Raw genomic sequence first — 17,605 nt, 5'->3', positions numbered from 1 at the left:
TTCTTGTGCCTCCCAAACCAACAAATCTAAAAATAGATTCATAACAATAAATACGAAATTGTGAGAAACAATAAAAAAAAATGGACTTTATTTTTTTTTTCTACAACTACAAAACAAGAAGATGTTGGGTCATGTATTAATTTTGAGGAAGACAAGTACAGAAGACAAAAAAACTGTTCACAGTGACAACAATAAAAAAATGAAAAAAATTACCTTTTTAAACAAATCTACAAGATCATTACATTGTAGAAGCGTATCGAGTAGAAAAAAGGAAGGGAAATTATTTTTGACAGTAGAGGAGAGAAGATGGTCGGAGGAGACAAAAAGATCTCAATTTTTTTATGAGAGAGATGAAGAATTTGACCGATCAATAAAAGATTGCAAGGTATTTTTGCTCTAATTTTTTAGATGAATTGTTGAGGTTTTGGGAAGTTTGATATTCTAATAGCTTTTTTTTCTCATTAGAATGTGTTCTGTCGATGGATCTTAAAAAATAAGGTGAGCAGCTGTTTGCAAAGCTCAAGTATCTTGCTTCTGTTCAACCTCGGGTGTAACCTCAATTCTTAGTGGGTCCCACCAAAATAAAACTCAGTTTTAACCTAACCAAACACATATTCCCATTGCTCACTTTAAACCTCATACACAGCCATACAATCAAACATCACCTAAGTATATTAAACAAAAAGACATGACCAAGTAAAGAAAACAAAACATATGAGGATGGGGATTAAAGTAAAAAAAGGACCTTTAAAATACAAATTCATTTAAAATATAAATTCAAGATAATATGGGTGAATGAAACCATTTTAAACTGGATTCATTCTTCTATGCTTCTCTTTACATGTTTTATGTTTAAAAAATCACTTTACTTTTTTTTTTTTAATATTAACCCTACCACTACATTTTTATTATCATTATTACACCTTTATGTAAGTTAATATTCCTAACATCATTAAAAATTGACATGTGCCACATGTTCATGTCATAAAATTGTTGTTGATGTAAACTTTATTTCCAAAATTATATTGAGAATTTGTCTAGTTCAGATCATATTACTAGACCTGTCATAATTCCTAATATTATTAAAAATTAACATGTGGCACTTGTTTTTTTTGTGTTTCAAACTATATTTGAGTGCATTTTGAAAATATATTTAGCTTGAAAAAGTATCAAACTAATTTTTTACGCCTTTCAATGATTTTGAAGTGTTGATGTCAAAAATAAAAAAAAATATGAAAAAAATTATTTTAATTTATTTTCATGCAAAAATTATTTTTAAAAAACATTTTACACCACAATACCAAATAGACACTCAATGCAAGGTTCTTCCATAAGAATTCAAACATCCAACAATATACTAAATGGGAGCACTCAAAATTATCACATCAATGATCAATCTCATAAAATATTAAAAGCAAGCACTCAACTATAGCAACAAATCAAAGTTTAGACATCGGAATATTACTGTCTCAATTCAAAATGAGTACTTAACTGTAAAAGTTGATACAAATTAGGTACTAAAATATACATTATCCTGGGTGTAGTGGTGGTGAAGCACCGTCAACCGCAACCCCACCCAAAAAAACAAAAGGTATATTTTTGTTTCCCTCCAATCCAATTCATGAAATCGACAAAAGAAAACAAATTCTTGTAATCCTATTATCCCCACAGCACAAAAAAGAAAAAAGAAAAAAAGAAAGAAAATCTCCAAACACACAATCTTTCGCTTCTCTCAGCAATCAATCCTAAACCCTAAAAGAAAAGAAAATGGAATTCACTTGTTTACACAACAAATGCATTTCACCTTCTCTTACTGTTCTCTCTAGGGTTTCAATTTCATTTTCCAATCTTCCTAAACGCGCCGTTTCATTTCACCGGCGGCGGAGAAATTTGTGCTTTGCAACATTAGTCGATGGGAAACGTACTAGTGAAGTTGTGAGCAAAAGAGGAGGAGAAGAAGAAGACGAATTTGGGGATTTGAAGTCTTGGATGCATAAAAATGGATTGCCTCCTTGCAAAGTTGTGCTTAAAGAAAGACCTTCTCATGACAAGAAACTTCGACCTATTCATTATGTTGCTGCTAGCGAGGATCTTCAGGTCTTTTTAGGGTTTTATAATTTGTGATTTTTTTTTTGAAAATCAATTTGATTTTTTTTCTTTATTAATTGTTGTGTGCGTTTGAGCTTTTTGCAGGCCAGTGATGTGGCGGTTTCGGTGCCCAATTCGCTTGTTGTTACACTCGAGAGGGTTTTGGGAAATGAGACTCTTGGTAAGGTGTAGTGTTTTCAGCACTTTTTTGATTGTGTATTGTGCTGGGGATTTAGCTGTGGTGAATGTTCATTGTTGATTTCATGTAGTCAATTAGTGTGTTGTGAACTTAGAAATGTTAAAATGGGTTGATATAGTAAATTTCATTCATACTAGATAGATTATAATCTTGCTATTCTGCTCTTGCACTTGTTACCATTTATCCGTACAGTTTTCTGATGCATAGTGCATGCGGAAGTTATCCTCATTCGTTATTTCAAATGGTGCAAGTCTTTTTGTGCAAGCTGTTTTAAGCTTTCAATTCTCAATCATAGGAGAAACTCCATAAAACAACAAAGATATTGTGTTTGGAATCATGTTTGTTCATGCAGTCGGTTTCTGGTAATGCTTTGAATCTGCACTGTCAACTTTATGGGAGTGTTGGTGGGGAGGGATTTGCCTCTTCTATGCCATCTTATTCAGTTTTGAGAGTATTAGCAAACAGGTAGGGAATGTATGTGTTTGTGTAAACTGTTTCTTTGCTTGACTAGATAGTGAAACCCCTCAGCATGCTATAAGTGAAACCATGATAAATGTCAGTGTGACTAATTTAGGTGTTCAGCTTCCATGAAAAACTTACCTTGAACCAATTGTAAGATATTTTTTTTCTGTCTGCTTGATCTTTCATATAGCGGAACTCTTAACCACAAACAAATTATCGGAATTGGCATGCTTGGCCTTATACCTGATGTATGAGAAGAAGCAAGGAAAGAAGTCATTCTGGTATCCATATATAAGGGAGCTTGATCGTCAGCGAGGTAGGGGTCAGCTGGCTGTGGAATCTCCACTTTTATGGTCTGAGGCTGAATTGGCTTACCTGACTGGTAGCCCAACTAAGGTACTATATATGCTTTGTGATCATTTGAATTCTGGCACATTATTTTATTGATCTCCTTTATAAATAAAATTGATGCTATGCTCCATGGTTAAGACTAGATTTATGTTGGTGAAGTAGGCTGAAGTTCTTGACAGGGCAGATGGAATTAAAAGAGAATATGAGGAGCTAGACACTGTTTGGTTCATGGCTGGTTCTCTGTTTCAGGTTATACCTTTGTTGTTTCCAATTTGAAAGCTCTCTACAATATGTCCTTGCTACTTTCTTCAAAGAGATTTAATATTGTTACCTTCTGACATTCTTTTGATATCCATGTCCATATTGCAGCAATATCCATATGATATACCTACTGAAGCCTTTCCCTTTGAGATTTTTAAACAAGCTTTTGTAGCCATTCAATCCTGTGTGGTGCATTTACAGGTATATTTGCCCTGCTAGCAGAGCGATAACACATGTGTGTCATTTCCCCCCCGTGTATTATCATGTTGGGGGACTTAGTTCAGCTTGAATTGGTTGATAGTACAGAGTAAAGTATACACCAATTATGAAGGCTCATAATATGTGTTTTACTTTTAAAACATCCTACTACAACATATGATTAGTAGAATAGGTAATACAATACAATTGGTACATAAATTTGTTCTTTTTGTGAGTGGTTATTCTATTGTCATGTTTTTCCATATCTTTTTCTTCACAGTAAGTAATATTTTCCTTTTCACAAGTAATAATTCTTTCTATCTATCCTTCCACATCTTCTTTTCTGTCAGTTTGGCTATTATCATGGGGTGATCTTGGACTCCTTTTGAGCTTACAATTGCTGCTTTCTAAGGCATGAACATTAGCCTTTGTGCATCTTCTTCTCTGTTGTTACTACCTTGCTCTTTCTCGGGCCATTTCATCTTAGCTCTGTGCCATACATTATGCTTGATTCATACAGAATTTGATGGATGCCATGTGGACTGTGGCTGCCTCAAAATCATGAGCGCAGTTGTTTTGTCATGGAGTGTATTCATTGTAAATGTTAAGCAATCCGCATATGCCATTTAAGTTGCTTTTATTTCTGATTTTGTTGCTCTTCTGAGTTCTGCTAATTTGCTGCATTTCTTTGCTATGCTAGCTTAGGATGTCTATTGTGGTGGTTTTTAGATATAGCTATTTTTGAATAAGTCAATCTGATTGATCTATTGATGCTCTTAAATGTTCAGAAAGTCAGTTTGGCTCGAAGATTTGCTTTGGTTCCTCTTGGACCACCTTTGCTAGCATACAGTAGCAACTGCAAGGCAATGTTAACTGCTGTTGATGGTGCTGTTGAATTAGTGGTTGATCGACCATACAAGGCTGGGGAGCCCATTGTTGTATGGTATGTAAATTGCTTTGATGGCCTTAATTTCATTTTGTTCTGCAGGACTCGGTTTTTTTCATTAAGAAATTTGAAATTTGCATTTTCAGGTGTGGGCCACAGCCAAATTCAAAATTGCTTTTAAACTATGGCTTTGTTGATGAAGATAATCCTTATGACCGAATAGCAGTTGAGGTGATCTTAATTTTCCCCTTCTGTATTGAAATATTCATATGTTTGGATGTTATCTGTATTGATATGTATTATGTACTGTATGATCCAGGCAGCACTGAACACTGAGGACCCTCAGTATCAGGACAAGAGAATGGTTGCTCAAAGAAATGGGAAATTGTCAGTGCAAGTTTTTCAAGTATGAAACAAATTTTCCTGCGTAGGTTATTGTATAGGTCTCTTCTTTCAGATCTTTTAATCTGTCCCTGCTGCAGGTATACGCTGGAAAGGAAAAAGAAGCCGTGTCAGATATTCTTCCTTATTTGCGATTGGGATATGTATCAGATCCTTCTGAAATGCAATCTGTAATTTCTTCTCAAGGTCCAGTTTGTCCAGTAAGTTCATTTTTTTTCAAATCATATGTGATTTTATTTATTTTTGGATGTTTAGTGTGGTGAATGCATCCCCATTTTCTTTCTTTTGTTTATTCTTTTTTTATGGTAAGAAATCAGGATTCATCGATATTGTTCTCATCACTCTCAAGCTCTGGTCAATTGATTTTTACTAAAATTTGGAATCCATGCTAATCATGCTTTATGCAGAGATCAATGATTTTTAGGAGGGATAATTGCTCTATTAATATACCAACTTCACACTTTTTTTCAATTAAGTACATGAACTTCAATTTTTTTTGTTTGAGTGTACCGACTTTTTTAAAAATTTCAATGAAGTAATTTGGTCCACCTTCCATCAATTCTTCTGTTATTTTGATGACATGCCATTTTCTCTTAAATTGTTATTGGTACTCCAACTTTCGTTTTATGTCCAACTTTCGTTTTATGTCAATCATGTACAACAACTTTAATCCTTTTCATTTTGATACACCAACATTTTGTTTTGTTCCAATCAAGTACATTTTTTAATTGACGAGGTTCCTTTACTTAGGTAATTTTTTTTAACGTGTTCTCTTTGTCATGATTCCATCCACTTTCCATTTATGTTGCAATCATATGATATTCATTTATTTGGTTAAAATTATAAATATTTTAATTAAATCAATAATTTATTTTTTAATGTTAGTTAATTATAAAATAGTTTTTATTCTTTATTTAAATGATTTACCAAAGAGTTTATTTTAGTTTTTTACAAGCATTTATTTTAATTTAAAATATTTAATTTATTAAAATAATCTTATTTTAGAGGGTTCTTTTACTAAATAAAACTCACATTAGAAAATGAAAAATTGACTGAAGTACTTTATTGGAACAATAAAAAATGTTGGTGTGTCAAAATGAAAAATATTAAAGTTCTTATACTTGATTGATGTAAAACAAAAGTTGGAGTACCAACAACGATTTAAGGACAAATGACATATCATCAAATAATTGAAGAATTGACGGATGATGATCTGAAGTATTTGATTGAAATTTTTGAAAAAGTTGGTATACCCAAAAAATAAAAATAAATCGAAGTTCGTGTATTAAATTGTGAAAAGGTGTAAAGTTAGTGTCCTAATAATGCAATTATCTCATTTTTAGGATTTATGGTTGGACTTGTATGGGTATGGCAAAGCTTCGTGAGCTAACCTTAGCTGCCATGTCATGAGGAGAGCTTTGTCTTTTAGTTTTTTTTCTTTTTTATTCTTGCAATATGAGCATTATGGAGCAAGGTCTGGTAAATTGTGATGGATTTTACCTATACCTATGACTCTGGAGATCTATATTTAATGAAATTCGTATGGACTTTCTCTAGTTAAATGAAACATGGTTCCTATCTTCCCAAGATTCACTCTGAAATTGCTTAGCTGTTACAGGTAAGCCCTTGTATGGAACAAGCAGTGTTAGATCAGCTTACTGTTTATTTTAGAACGCGCCTTGCTGGCTATTGTACCAGCATAAGTGAAGATGAGTTGATGGTAAGACTTTACCGACCCCATTGATAGTCTAGTGTGCTGGTGATAGAGGTTTAATCCAAAATAATTTTGCTGCACTAGTTGGCAGATCCTAACTTGAACCCCAAGAAGCGAGTGGCTACTCAGCTTGTTAGATTGGAAAAGAAAATGCTGAAGGCATGCTTGCAGGCTACAGTTGATTTGATAAACCAGTTACCTGATCACACCATGCCTCCATGCCCAGCTCCTTATGCCCCTTTATTGAAATGAAAAAGGTACATCTTTCTTTCTCTCTCCCTGCTGTATGTTTACTTCTTACATGTTTGCTTATTGTATACATCTTAACTCATCTTAACTTGGATCAACTTGGTGTAGGTAACATTATTTGTGCATGGATTGTGTGGAATAAGAAGTTACTTTGCTGTCCTCGGGCTCATGGATTCCAAACGAGGAATATAAACCAGGTTAGTGGAATGGAGCCTCCACACATTGCTTTTGATGAATGCTTTCATGAATAACGCTGTGACTGTTAAAACTAAGGGATAACATGTCTTTGTGCAGAGGATCATTATTCTGATCACATAAACAGTGGCTGAACTGTTACAGTTATTATTAGTTAGCTTGTTTGGAAGTGTGGTTGTGGTTACTTTTCAAAGTGTTTTTCGTGTTGAAATGCATTAAAATAATGTTTGTTCATTTTTAAAAAATTATTTTTGAGATCAGCGAATCAAAACAATACAAAAAAATTAATTTTTATTATATAAAAAAAGAATTTTTGGGGAAGCGTTCCCAAACGGAGTGGTATGTGATAAGTTGCTGTTTGTCTTTATGGGTAAAGCTCAAAAAGCCAATTTCAATTGTTTGGTTTCTTGTGCAATTATTGAATTTGTGATGGCATGTTAACGGAAAAAATGATTTTGGAAAGAATCAAAAGAATTATTGAATATGGAAAATCACATATCTTATAGGGATGAAAATTTAATTTGAAGAATCTTGGACAAGTTATTGCAAAACCTATATTTATAGTTTCTGGAGTGATAAATGGGGTGAAAGGGGAATTTTGAATGTTTTGCATCATTTGCTGATATATATATATTTCCCCATACAAGTCAGAACTGGCTTATTAATCACTTGGCCTTGTGTCCTCAATTATTTCAGTTTTTTTCGTTTTACAGGTAGATGCATTTTGGATACTGCTCAAGGTAACCAATGAGTACAACTAGTTTTACAGCCTCTAGCATATGCCTTTAATAAGTAGTCACGTTTATTCTATTCAACTGATTGGAAGCTTTTGGGTCCATTTAATAATTTGTTCATAAGCCTAATCAACCACTGCATCTTTCTACTTTGACTTGGACATTTTTTCACCTGGTTTTTTTCCCTTGTCTCCAGACCAGTTATAGTGCACTAGCACTTGTAAAGGGGAGAGCTAATATCTACAAAAAAAAAAAAAAAACCCAGCATTTTCGTGTATGTCTATAGATAACTTGGCCATTCATGGCATATTGAGTAAATTGTAAATGCAGGGCTGGATGAACAAAGTTAACTGAACCTTGTTTCGGTGATTTGTGTACATTCGTTTTCTTTTTATGAAACGTGCTTTATATATTCTGAGTTGAGAATCTCTATTATTACTGTGGTCTTGGATCCATTTCAATTGTCAGGTTTCGTTCTGGCTACTATAGATTCTGTATACAAGAGAACACGTTGAAAGTTTGAAGTTTGCACAATGTTGCAGGAAGATGAAGGATGTCCTTGAATTAGGCAGTCGAAAATCCAAATTACCAGCGGAGTGAACAAAAGCAATATGAACTAAATAAAAATAAATAGTAATGATTTTCATCATCGCTGGGATTTAGGCAGAAAGTGCTATCGAACTCTAATTTAGTTGGCTTGGGCTTGTTTTAGATTGTAGGGGTAGTTGTAGTTTAAAATATATTTTTGTTTAAAATGTATTAAGATAATATTTTTTATTTTTTAAAAATTATTTTTGATATTAGTTTATTAAAATGATTCAAAAATACTAAAAAAATATTTATTTTAAATAAAAAAATTTAAAATTTTTAAAAATGCTGGTTGGACTGCTTCTCTAAATTCAAAATATAGAAAGGAAAAGGCGATAAGTTGATCCTTTTCCAATTATGGAAAGTTAAAAAAAAAATTGTATGAGCTGTGATACTTGAAAGAAGGTTTGTTTGTTTTAAAAATATTTTTTAAAAAGTAAAAAATTTATTATTATTTTTTGTTTAAAATTAAAATCTTAATATTTTTAAATTGTTTTAAATTATTTTGATAAGTTAATATTAAAAATAAATTTTAAAAAATAAAATAAATATTATTTTGAAAATAAAAAACATTTAAAAAGGTACGTAACATGTTCTTAATCACTGGTGCAATTTGGTTCTCCACAATCTCCAATGACCTTCCTTGGCTGTGGATTATCTGGACCTTTGTCTAGCTTCTCTGACGTAAAGTACAACCAGCCATCCCAAAAACCAGCAAGGATAATATTCATGCGGAAAGGAAGTTTTCCAGTCACTGAACATGTCTGCAATTCAGAGGAATTACTGAATCATTCTAATATATACTATCGTTTTAATACTTATTAAAAGAATTTTATTTTAATATTTATTTTCATTTAAACTATATTTTTATTTTTATTAGTTATCAAAGTTATTATTAGATTCATAAATTATATTCAATTAATTTTCATGCAATTAATTTTTTTCAATTAGAAAAACATTAATAATACCAAATATTTTTTTATATTAAAAAAAATAGAAAACAGCATAATTTCTTCCTAATAGTTATTGACTTCTCTTGTACTTGTTCAAAAGAAAATCAATTTGCCACCAATACCTCATACCTAAAGTCTAGATTGTACTGAGCTGAAAGTGATTACACAAAGTAAGATCAGCTTAAATTCACGGAGTAGCCTTGTTTGCAAGCGGGGTTATTAGGCATTGCTCATTTTATGCGATTGATGACAGATCACACATTGCTTATTTATATATATAAAAGGCCAACAGAACGCCTCCGGTAAATAGCTGCTTACTTTTCTTGTTTAGATTATGGAGGACACGGAGGTAGCAAAATATGATGAACGAAGATGAGTGTTGAATAGGCTCCTAAACGAGTCAATACGGCAAGGACTGAGTTTGATTCAAGCCCTAGGTGCCACATTAACGAAGAAGCTAAAGAAGGGCTGCACTTTAGTTAAGCAGCATTAAGAAATGTGCAATGGTTTAATAGAGAGACGTCCTCGCATTACCTTCCATGGTAGGAAATGCTTGTGTGGTTAGAGGTTGGCTCATTCTGAGTTTTACTCAAGAACGACTAGTGATATATATATATATATATATATATATATATATATATATATTAATCCTTCTTTTTAAGTGTGGGAAAGAGAAGATCAGTACCCGCGAGTCCAAATGGAATTGGAACGCCTCTCCAACCAAGATCATCCTTTTGGTAACCGGGTGCTTTTACCTCCAGTGATGATAATTGAGTTGTTGACAATTACCCAAGCACACTCAATATGGGAGTTGGGTTTTGGCATTGAAGGTAAAATTTTCCACTTCATTTCATCATCTAGCATATAAACATCGCTATACACTACCTGAAACATTGCAGAATCTAAAAGCTATATCATATACAGTAACATGGACAATGAGAGAGAGCAGTTTGCTCAAATCCAATATTGTCAAATGAAACAAATGTTGGGTATACGACCAAAGTCCCACATTGGCTAGAAATGGGGAGGATCATGGGTATATAAGGATGGACAAATATCTCCATTGGTATGAGGCCTTTTGGGTATAGCCCAAGAGCAAATCCATGAGGGCTTAGGCCCAAAGTGGACAATATCATACCAATGTGGAGATAGGTGGTGTCCATAGTCCCTACAATTGGTATCAGAGCTTATGGTTTGAAGTGGTGTTTGATTTTTGCTCAAAAATGAAAGTTGTCAAAATTGTGTTTTGACCATACCACCGTGTAGAGGAGGAAGAGACGAAGCCACTGGTGAAAACGGCGTCAAAATCGGACGTCGGACATGGCCGCACTCTCCATCACTCTCCGGCAAGGTGTTTGCCAACGCGCGCAGACGCACCCCACGCGTCTTCTTCACCAGGATGGGTTGACCCGACCCGAATACCAGTTGACCCGACCCATGTGACTGACCCGGATAAAGATGATGTCAGCATGTACAGTAGACATGTCAGGGATGACGTCATCCTGATGTAATTGTGACATCAGCATGTACAGCAGCATGCCATGTCAGCACCGAGTCAGCATAGTGGGACCACCTGCCACGTCATCAGCCGTGAGCCGAGCTGAGTTGAGCCGAGCCAAATGGAGCCGAGCCGAGTTGGAGCTGAGCCGCGAGCCGAGGGATAGGATTCAGCGTAGCTGATCCTATATGCAACCGGATCTGAGATTGAATCTAGGCCGTTAATCAGGCCAGAATTGTTTTGATCAAATCTTAGCCGTCTGAAATGCGATTTGGATGATTTCAGACTTGTTTCCAGCTAATTTGATCGTTCCGGATGCAATGGTACGGTCCGATCATTGAGATTGAGACCGAAAATGGTGGTGGTGAATTATTGAAAGAGATTGCCCGATGAAGAGGCATCTGAAGGTCATCATGGTGGTCGATGGAGATGAAGAAGGAGAAAGTGCACATGTTTGCCCAATTACATGTGCTGAACTGCTAAGTGGGGAGAAATTTTAATTGCCTTGAAGGAAGGCAAAATTGGGATACTCTGGACACCCGATCATGTGGACGATTTGAGGTGGAGAGTGGAAATTAATGAAGACCAATCTTGACGAATCTAAGAACTGGTAGTCTCGCCAGATGTTGAGAAATCAGGTATAAAACCGGGATACCCCAGATCACTTGTAAAGAAAAGCCGCAACAAAGCTAGCAAATGGTTGTATATACGAAAAGGCAGTACGGTGGATAGATACGTTCTAAGAAGTTCTGTCTAGGAGATTGGGTTTTAAGCGGGACCAGTGTGACCCCTCCAAATCTTTCCTGGGAACTTGCTTAGTTGAAGGATCATCCACACAGTACTATTTTTGTATATGTAACAGTTTGTAATGAAACTGTTGAAGACTAGCAAGATGACGGCACAAAGGAACAGTTGAGTTCCGTATGTTCAAGGATCTGATGGAGTGGTGATTTCTCCAAAGAAGTTAGATTCGATGACTGTAATTTCTCGAAGGGAGAATTGATGAAGACCCTGATAATGGAAGAGAAATACACAAGGAGATAAAGATTGGCACCCTATTTTGACTTGGATAAATGTTGTGACAGGATGAGCTGCTGTCAAACATAAAAGCAAAGAATAGGGAGACATCTGGAGAACCGAAATTGCATGAGAGCACACGGAGATTGTGCAGGAGTACCCGAAGGATCCAACGAGGTACTGTAATGAGACAACAGATGCAAGGAGAAGAAGAGTTCCCAGATGAAGCTCAGAGCAGAGACTGTGTGAAAAGTTGTACAACAGGAAGTCTCTTGTGCTCTTGATAAAGGCAACAAGCGAGGACCTTTCCAATGCATGCAAGGATGGAAAGATGAGCTATTGCAAAAGCACCTAATTAAGGGGGTGCGACCGCCGATGAAAGGCGAAGACACCAAAGAGAGTTGGTGTAGGTGGAGCTATCAAGCAGAAAGGCATAGAAGCTCTAAACATAGAAAATGAGATGGAGGATTGCGAAGAGTGCACCACAACTCTCTCTTTCTATGTGATCAGTGGCAGGGATCTCTCCCAAGTCCACATGGTGGTAGAGAATCTTGGAGCCACTGAAGACATCCCCGATGAAGGAGGATGTGACCGCTTCACGACAGACAGAGACACCTCGGGAGAAGGTGTGAGGACCATGATATGAGTCCAAGTTCAGACCGTCTCATGACGACAGGCGGAGACACCTCGGATGGAAGGTGTGAGGACCATGATATGAGTCCAAGTTCAGACCGTCTCATGACGACAGGCGGAGACACCTCGGATGGAAGGTGTGAGGACCATGATATGAGTCCAAGTTCAGATCGTCTCATGAGGACAGACGGAGACACCTCGGATGGAAGGTGTGAGGACCATGATATGAGTCCATGTTCAGACCGTCTCATGACGACAGGCGGAGACACCTCAGGAGAAGGTGTGAGGGCCATGATAGGAGCCCAATTTCAGAACGCCCTAGAGCCGATGTGATGGCTGGATATAAGTGGACAAGTGTATAGCCAATGAAGAGGCTATGATGAGTATGAAGACAAATGCAAGATTGATTTTCATGGATATTGCCCCCATGCTAAAGATCAATGAGCTAGAAGACATTTACCTTGGAAAATAAGTGGATGACTTGTGGAGCATTAAGACGCGACTGCTATGAAGGAGCAGAGGGCATGCGCAGGTTCTGGGAACAAGTTGACTCTTGTCAAGGTGGTGAGCTCGGTGAAGGCATTGTAATACTTAGAGTATCAAGACATATATGGATCAACCTTTAATGGGCTGCCCCCATGGTTTAAGGTAGAGAGCTACCTGGACTCTTGAGACTAAGAGCGGGAGACTCACGGAGAAGTAAGGCGTGGTTCCTAGGGAGGAACAGAGGGCAGACGCAACTCCGGGATGAGTAGACTCTTGGAAGAGTGGTGAGCTCGTGATCACATTAAAATACTCAATGACTGTCGCACTTGGAAATATCCTTTTGAGGGGGTGTTGTAAGCCTTGGTGTAAGGCTTGATAAATCATTCCGGGCCAAGCATGGTTGATATGCTTGAAGGGGGATGTTGTTCCAGAGACAAGCGTTAAACACTCTTCAGATGAGATATGACAAACCATCTGGTTGAAGTGATCCTTTGGAGTGAGCAAAGGGGTGCTTGGATGACTCTGGTGATTGAAAGGTTTGGCAAGTACCTGGAAACTTGGCTAAAGACGCTCTCGGAATGGTAAGCTTGGAAGAGCTGCAGAATGCAAGCATGTGCTGAAGAAGCAAGAGGACAATTGCCCACATGAATGGCAAAGGGGGTGATTGTTAGGATTGTTGCCATTATGTGCAGCAATCATAGAGCATTTACAGCCTATCTTCTAGAAGAGGATGGCTGTCATTTTCATTGTCAAAGAGGGCTGCTAGGTGCAGCCACCATTGTTGAAGAAGAGCTGGAGTTGGCAGCCACCTTTGTTGAAGAAGAGCTGGAATTGGCAGCCACCATTGTTGACAAAAGAGCTGGAGGAGCTGCCATGGATGCCTATAAATAGAGGCATACATTAGAGAGCAAAATGAGAGAGTTGAGAGAGGGAAAGAAGAGCCAAAGATGTGAGAAATGTAGGAGAGAGTGGGCTGCCAAGGCAGCCAGCAGTAGCTGCCATTGCAGCACTGAGAAGAGAGAAATAGAGTGAGGTTGAGAGTTGCTAAAGAGAGGATGATTCCTCCTCCTCTATTGTTGTAAATCTTGTTCTCTCCCTATATAATCAAATGGCTTCTCCCGTGGATGTAGGCGGTTTGCCGAACCACGTTAAATATTGTGTCAGTGTGCTTTACCTCCTATAGGCAAATATCAGAACATCACCGGTCGGAATTCCCTACAAGTGGTATCAGAGCCAGGCCCCGGAGTTAGCCATGATGGATGAATCCTCGGAATGCCGAACAAAAGGTGGTGGGCCCCCAATCACGATGTAATCCATGGATCAGCTCTATTGGATAGGCGGTGTGCTCCCGATACTTCATGGACGTGTCCTGATCCCAACACGGTGAAGAGGAGTTGACCTAGAAAGAGCAAAAAAACTCTCAAGTCAGGTAGTGCTCTCTGGATGCTTCATGGACGTGTTCTGAACCCCAACACGGTGAAGTAGAGAATGAAGAATCCTGGTTGGTAGAGAGTGGACGGATGAATGATCGGTTTGAGGGGAGGCTAGGTGGTCCTTTGTTCGAGGGGAGGATTGTTGGGTATACGACCAAAGTCCCACATTGGCTAGAAATGGGGAGGATCATGGGTATATAAGGATGGACAAATATCTCCATTGGTATGAGGCCTTTTGGGTATAGCCCAAGAGCAAATCCATGAGGGCTTAGGCCCAAAGTGGACAATATCATACCAATGTGGAGATAGGTGGTGTCCATAGTCCTTACAACAAAATGATCAACCTGTGTACCTCATTCCTTCGAGAACACTTGAAAATAGGGACCCAAGTTTAGGCATGAAGTCACCTCTTGACCTCCAATGACAAAAAAGATGATCATTGACTGCAATACAGAATCAACAAGTAGATGATCATTATTGGTGGTTCATGTGAATTATTATTAAAAGTCATGTCATCACATTATCAAAAACGAGGGGGATTTTTCGTAGGAGATGAATGATTGAAGATTAATCATCAAAACAGAATCTCGATCCTAATTTCAAACATAAATGAGGGCAGAAAGCAGACCTGTGGCCCTCCACAGGAACAGGTACTTCAGAGAGCCACTCCTTCTCTAATGCATTTCCATCTTTTATTGCAATACTCCAGTGATCTACTCCAAGTGCTTGGTGAATTTCCTTGCTGCCACCCATCACATGCAGTCTGCCTCTCCATAATTGAGTTGCAGATGTTGGTTTTTGAAATATATACATACAATGAAAATAATAAATTAAAATTTTTTAGAGTCTCAAGAATCCTATTAGACAAATATAGAATTATTTAAGGTTTATGCAGAAATTACCTGAAGATCAGATATTCTTTTCAGTTTTAAATAATCGCTTCAAAGCTGAGCTGTCGCAAACCACAAACCGTCCAAGTGTCAAGTTTTTAACGATAATCCACACGAACCACCAGTAAGAAATCTCCTAAACCTTTTTAGAAGAGAAGGATTGCTATACCTTAGAATGCTAGTTCTTTTCTTTTGTGTTTTAGATGTTTCCTCTTCTCACCCCTTTTCTTAGAAAATATGAGGTATAATATTCTATTTATAAGGAAACTTAAAAATTATATAAATGATAAAATATCAATTTGGCCCTTAAATAATATCACATATATTATTTTATGATAATTTAAATATTTATGCAATCACGTCACACTTGATTAATCATCCTATTTTAATTTCGATCAGTGGTTCTTATATGTGTGACCCATTAGGTTTTCTAATACGTTGGTCTAAATATAAATTATAATTCTAAATAAAATTAGATTAAATAAATTAAACTATTTAATTTATTATCAATTCAACAATTGATTGATTTATATTTGAAGATTAAGTACAATGTCTAGTAACCTGTTATGATCCCTAAAATATTAGAAAAGTCATATGTGGTTTGACTTAACATTTCAGTGACTATTTTTTCAGTGCAATTTTTATCCCTTCATCATGAAAATTCTGATTTAAAAATTAGTATGAATTATGTTTTATTTGTTAAATCATTTTAGTTCTCAACATTATAATAATTGATTCTTTAAATATGATTTTGAAATTCTTTTCAAAACTCATTCCACCTAGGCCAAGGATTTCACAATCAATGCTATTTGAGAACATATAAAATATTTTTTCTAATTCACCTAGGGTGATGAATCCTCTTTTGATTACTCAAATATCTTCATATAGTTTATGTTATACCCAATATCTGTCTGTTTGTTACCATTGATTAAGACAATAAATGGTCAGGATCAAAACATAACTCCCTATATAAGATAACTTAGTGATCTCAAGTCTAAGAATCATTTACACAACTATCATGTGAGTCTTTCCATAGACATAAGTGATCTCTCCATATAAAATTCTCTTGCAGGTTAATTCATTGTACATGTCATTTGACAAACATCTGCATATTAGTTCCAAGTATATCTCATATCTCAGTTTATGAGAGCATCTATTTCTTTTTATAAAAGAAGGAATATAATATGCACCGATCTTAACAACTTTAATTCATATCCAGTCTTAATAGAACATTGACCAGGATCATTAAGGAACAATGCTTTAATGTATTAGGAATCTCGTAACTATAACAATTTTATAATTTCCTATGCAAAACATTTTTGTTCCATGGACTTTATCTTTACTCTAGATTATTTAATCAAACATTAGATTCATTAATAAAATATAATTGAATATTAGAAATAAAGAAAGTTTTATTAATAATAATTATGTTTTACACAAATAAAATCAATACTACTTGTAAGCAATCGATTAGCTACAAGACATATTTACTAAAAGCAGGAGCACACCTGAAAACTCATGTTAACAATGTTCATTCAAGGCATAGAGTATATAGCTTATCTCTACAAATTATTTAGTTTTTGATAAATCGCAAGTAGTTCACACATTTCCTATTTCACACTTGCAATTCTTTCATGTTCTCTCACGTCAATGCCAAACTTTTTTAGATCCTGCTAATACAAGAAAGGATTTTGGCCCTTTTCATATTAGAGTTGTTAACTAAGCATTTGAAGCTAAAACCACCTTTGTTTCTATGCATAACGAAGTTGATTCAGGCAAAAGGCTTTTTGTGGTATCAAACCTATTTTAACCCATTATTCATTTTGAAAACTAGGTAATAGAAACCATCCAACTTAAAGAAACTCCAACCTAGAATAGATAATTAAAAAATGACAAGAAAATAATGATAAATTGGCATTAGACCAACAACCATAAGCATCTATTTCTCTTCACCACCATAACACCAAACTGAAGCAATAACATCCATTTATTTCCACCACCACACCACCAAACCGACCATCAAATAAGCTCTAAACCACAACACTCACACCAACCATCAAATAAGCTCTAAACCACGACACCCACACCAACACCAACACCAACACCAACACCACCTTGTTTAGCCATTTCCCTCACTAAACATAGTACCAAAACCAAAACCAACTCCTGCTAAACTAAAAACAAGGATCCAAAACAACTTATTCACCATCTATCACCCTAAGCCTAAAGTTGTACAAACCATCTCTTTCTTTTCTCTCACCATTGAAATAAAAGTCCTCTTCTCAATAATCCAAAAACCCAACATTAAGTTGATCAAATCAACATGCAAAAATTAAAAACAAAATAAAAAAAAAAGAGAAAAGAAGAA

General features: G+C 36.0%; 1 protein-coding gene across 6 annotated transcripts; it reads left to right on the top strand.

The window, feature by feature from the left end:
• Window positions 1-1,601: 1,601 nt before the first annotated feature.
• Window positions 1,602-8,433, top strand: LOC18107264 (ribulose-1,5 bisphosphate carboxylase/oxygenase large subunit N-methyltransferase, chloroplastic). Of its 6 annotated transcripts, none has more exons than XM_052448685.1 (14): window positions 1,605-2,097; window positions 2,194-2,269; window positions 2,940-3,145; window positions 3,263-3,349; window positions 3,470-3,562; window positions 4,348-4,502; window positions 4,592-4,676; window positions 4,765-4,851; window positions 4,928-5,047; window positions 6,457-6,567; window positions 6,646-6,818; window positions 6,919-7,007; window positions 7,719-7,745; window positions 8,282-8,433. In XM_052448685.1, exons 1-11 carry the CDS (start codon window positions 1,768-1,770, stop codon window positions 6,811-6,813), a joined length of 1,518 nt encoding a protein of 505 aa, XP_052304645.1. In that variant the 5' UTR covers window positions 1,605-1,767; the 3' UTR covers window positions 6,814-6,818; window positions 6,919-7,007; window positions 7,719-7,745; window positions 8,282-8,433. The 6 variants fall into 6 exon arrangements, with proteins under 6 accessions (XP_024445238.1, XP_052304645.1, XP_024445237.1 ...); XM_024589469.2 differs by lacking the exon at window positions 8,282-8,433 and adding an exon at window positions 7,936-8,151; XM_052448686.1 differs by lacking the exon at window positions 8,282-8,433 and adding an exon at window positions 7,936-8,151 and having other exon boundaries at window positions 1,609-2,097; window positions 6,466-6,567.
• Window positions 8,434-17,605: the final 9,172 nt, after the last annotated feature.

This window comes from Populus trichocarpa, chromosome 17 (genome assembly GCF_000002775.5).
Source record: "Populus trichocarpa isolate Nisqually-1 chromosome 17, P.trichocarpa_v4.1, whole genome shotgun sequence".
In the NCBI taxonomy this organism is placed as follows: domain Eukaryota; kingdom Viridiplantae; phylum Streptophyta; class Magnoliopsida; order Malpighiales; family Salicaceae; genus Populus; species Populus trichocarpa.
Note: the sequence above shows the minus strand (reverse complement) of the source record. Positions and strands in the feature narration are given on the sequence as shown.

Coding starts and splice junctions, on each gene's coding strand:
- LOC18107264 (XM_052448685.1), top strand. CDS start 1,768: ATGGAATTCACTTGTTTACACAACAAATGCATTTCACCTTCTCTTACT. Junction 3,563..4,347: donor CCTGTGTGGTGCATTTACAG/GTATATTTGCCC, acceptor TTAAATGTTCAG/AAAGTCAGTTTGGCTCGAAG. Junction 6,568..6,645: donor TAAGTGAAGATGAGTTGATG/GTAAGACTTTAC, acceptor TTGCTGCACTAG/TTGGCAGATCCTAACTTGAA.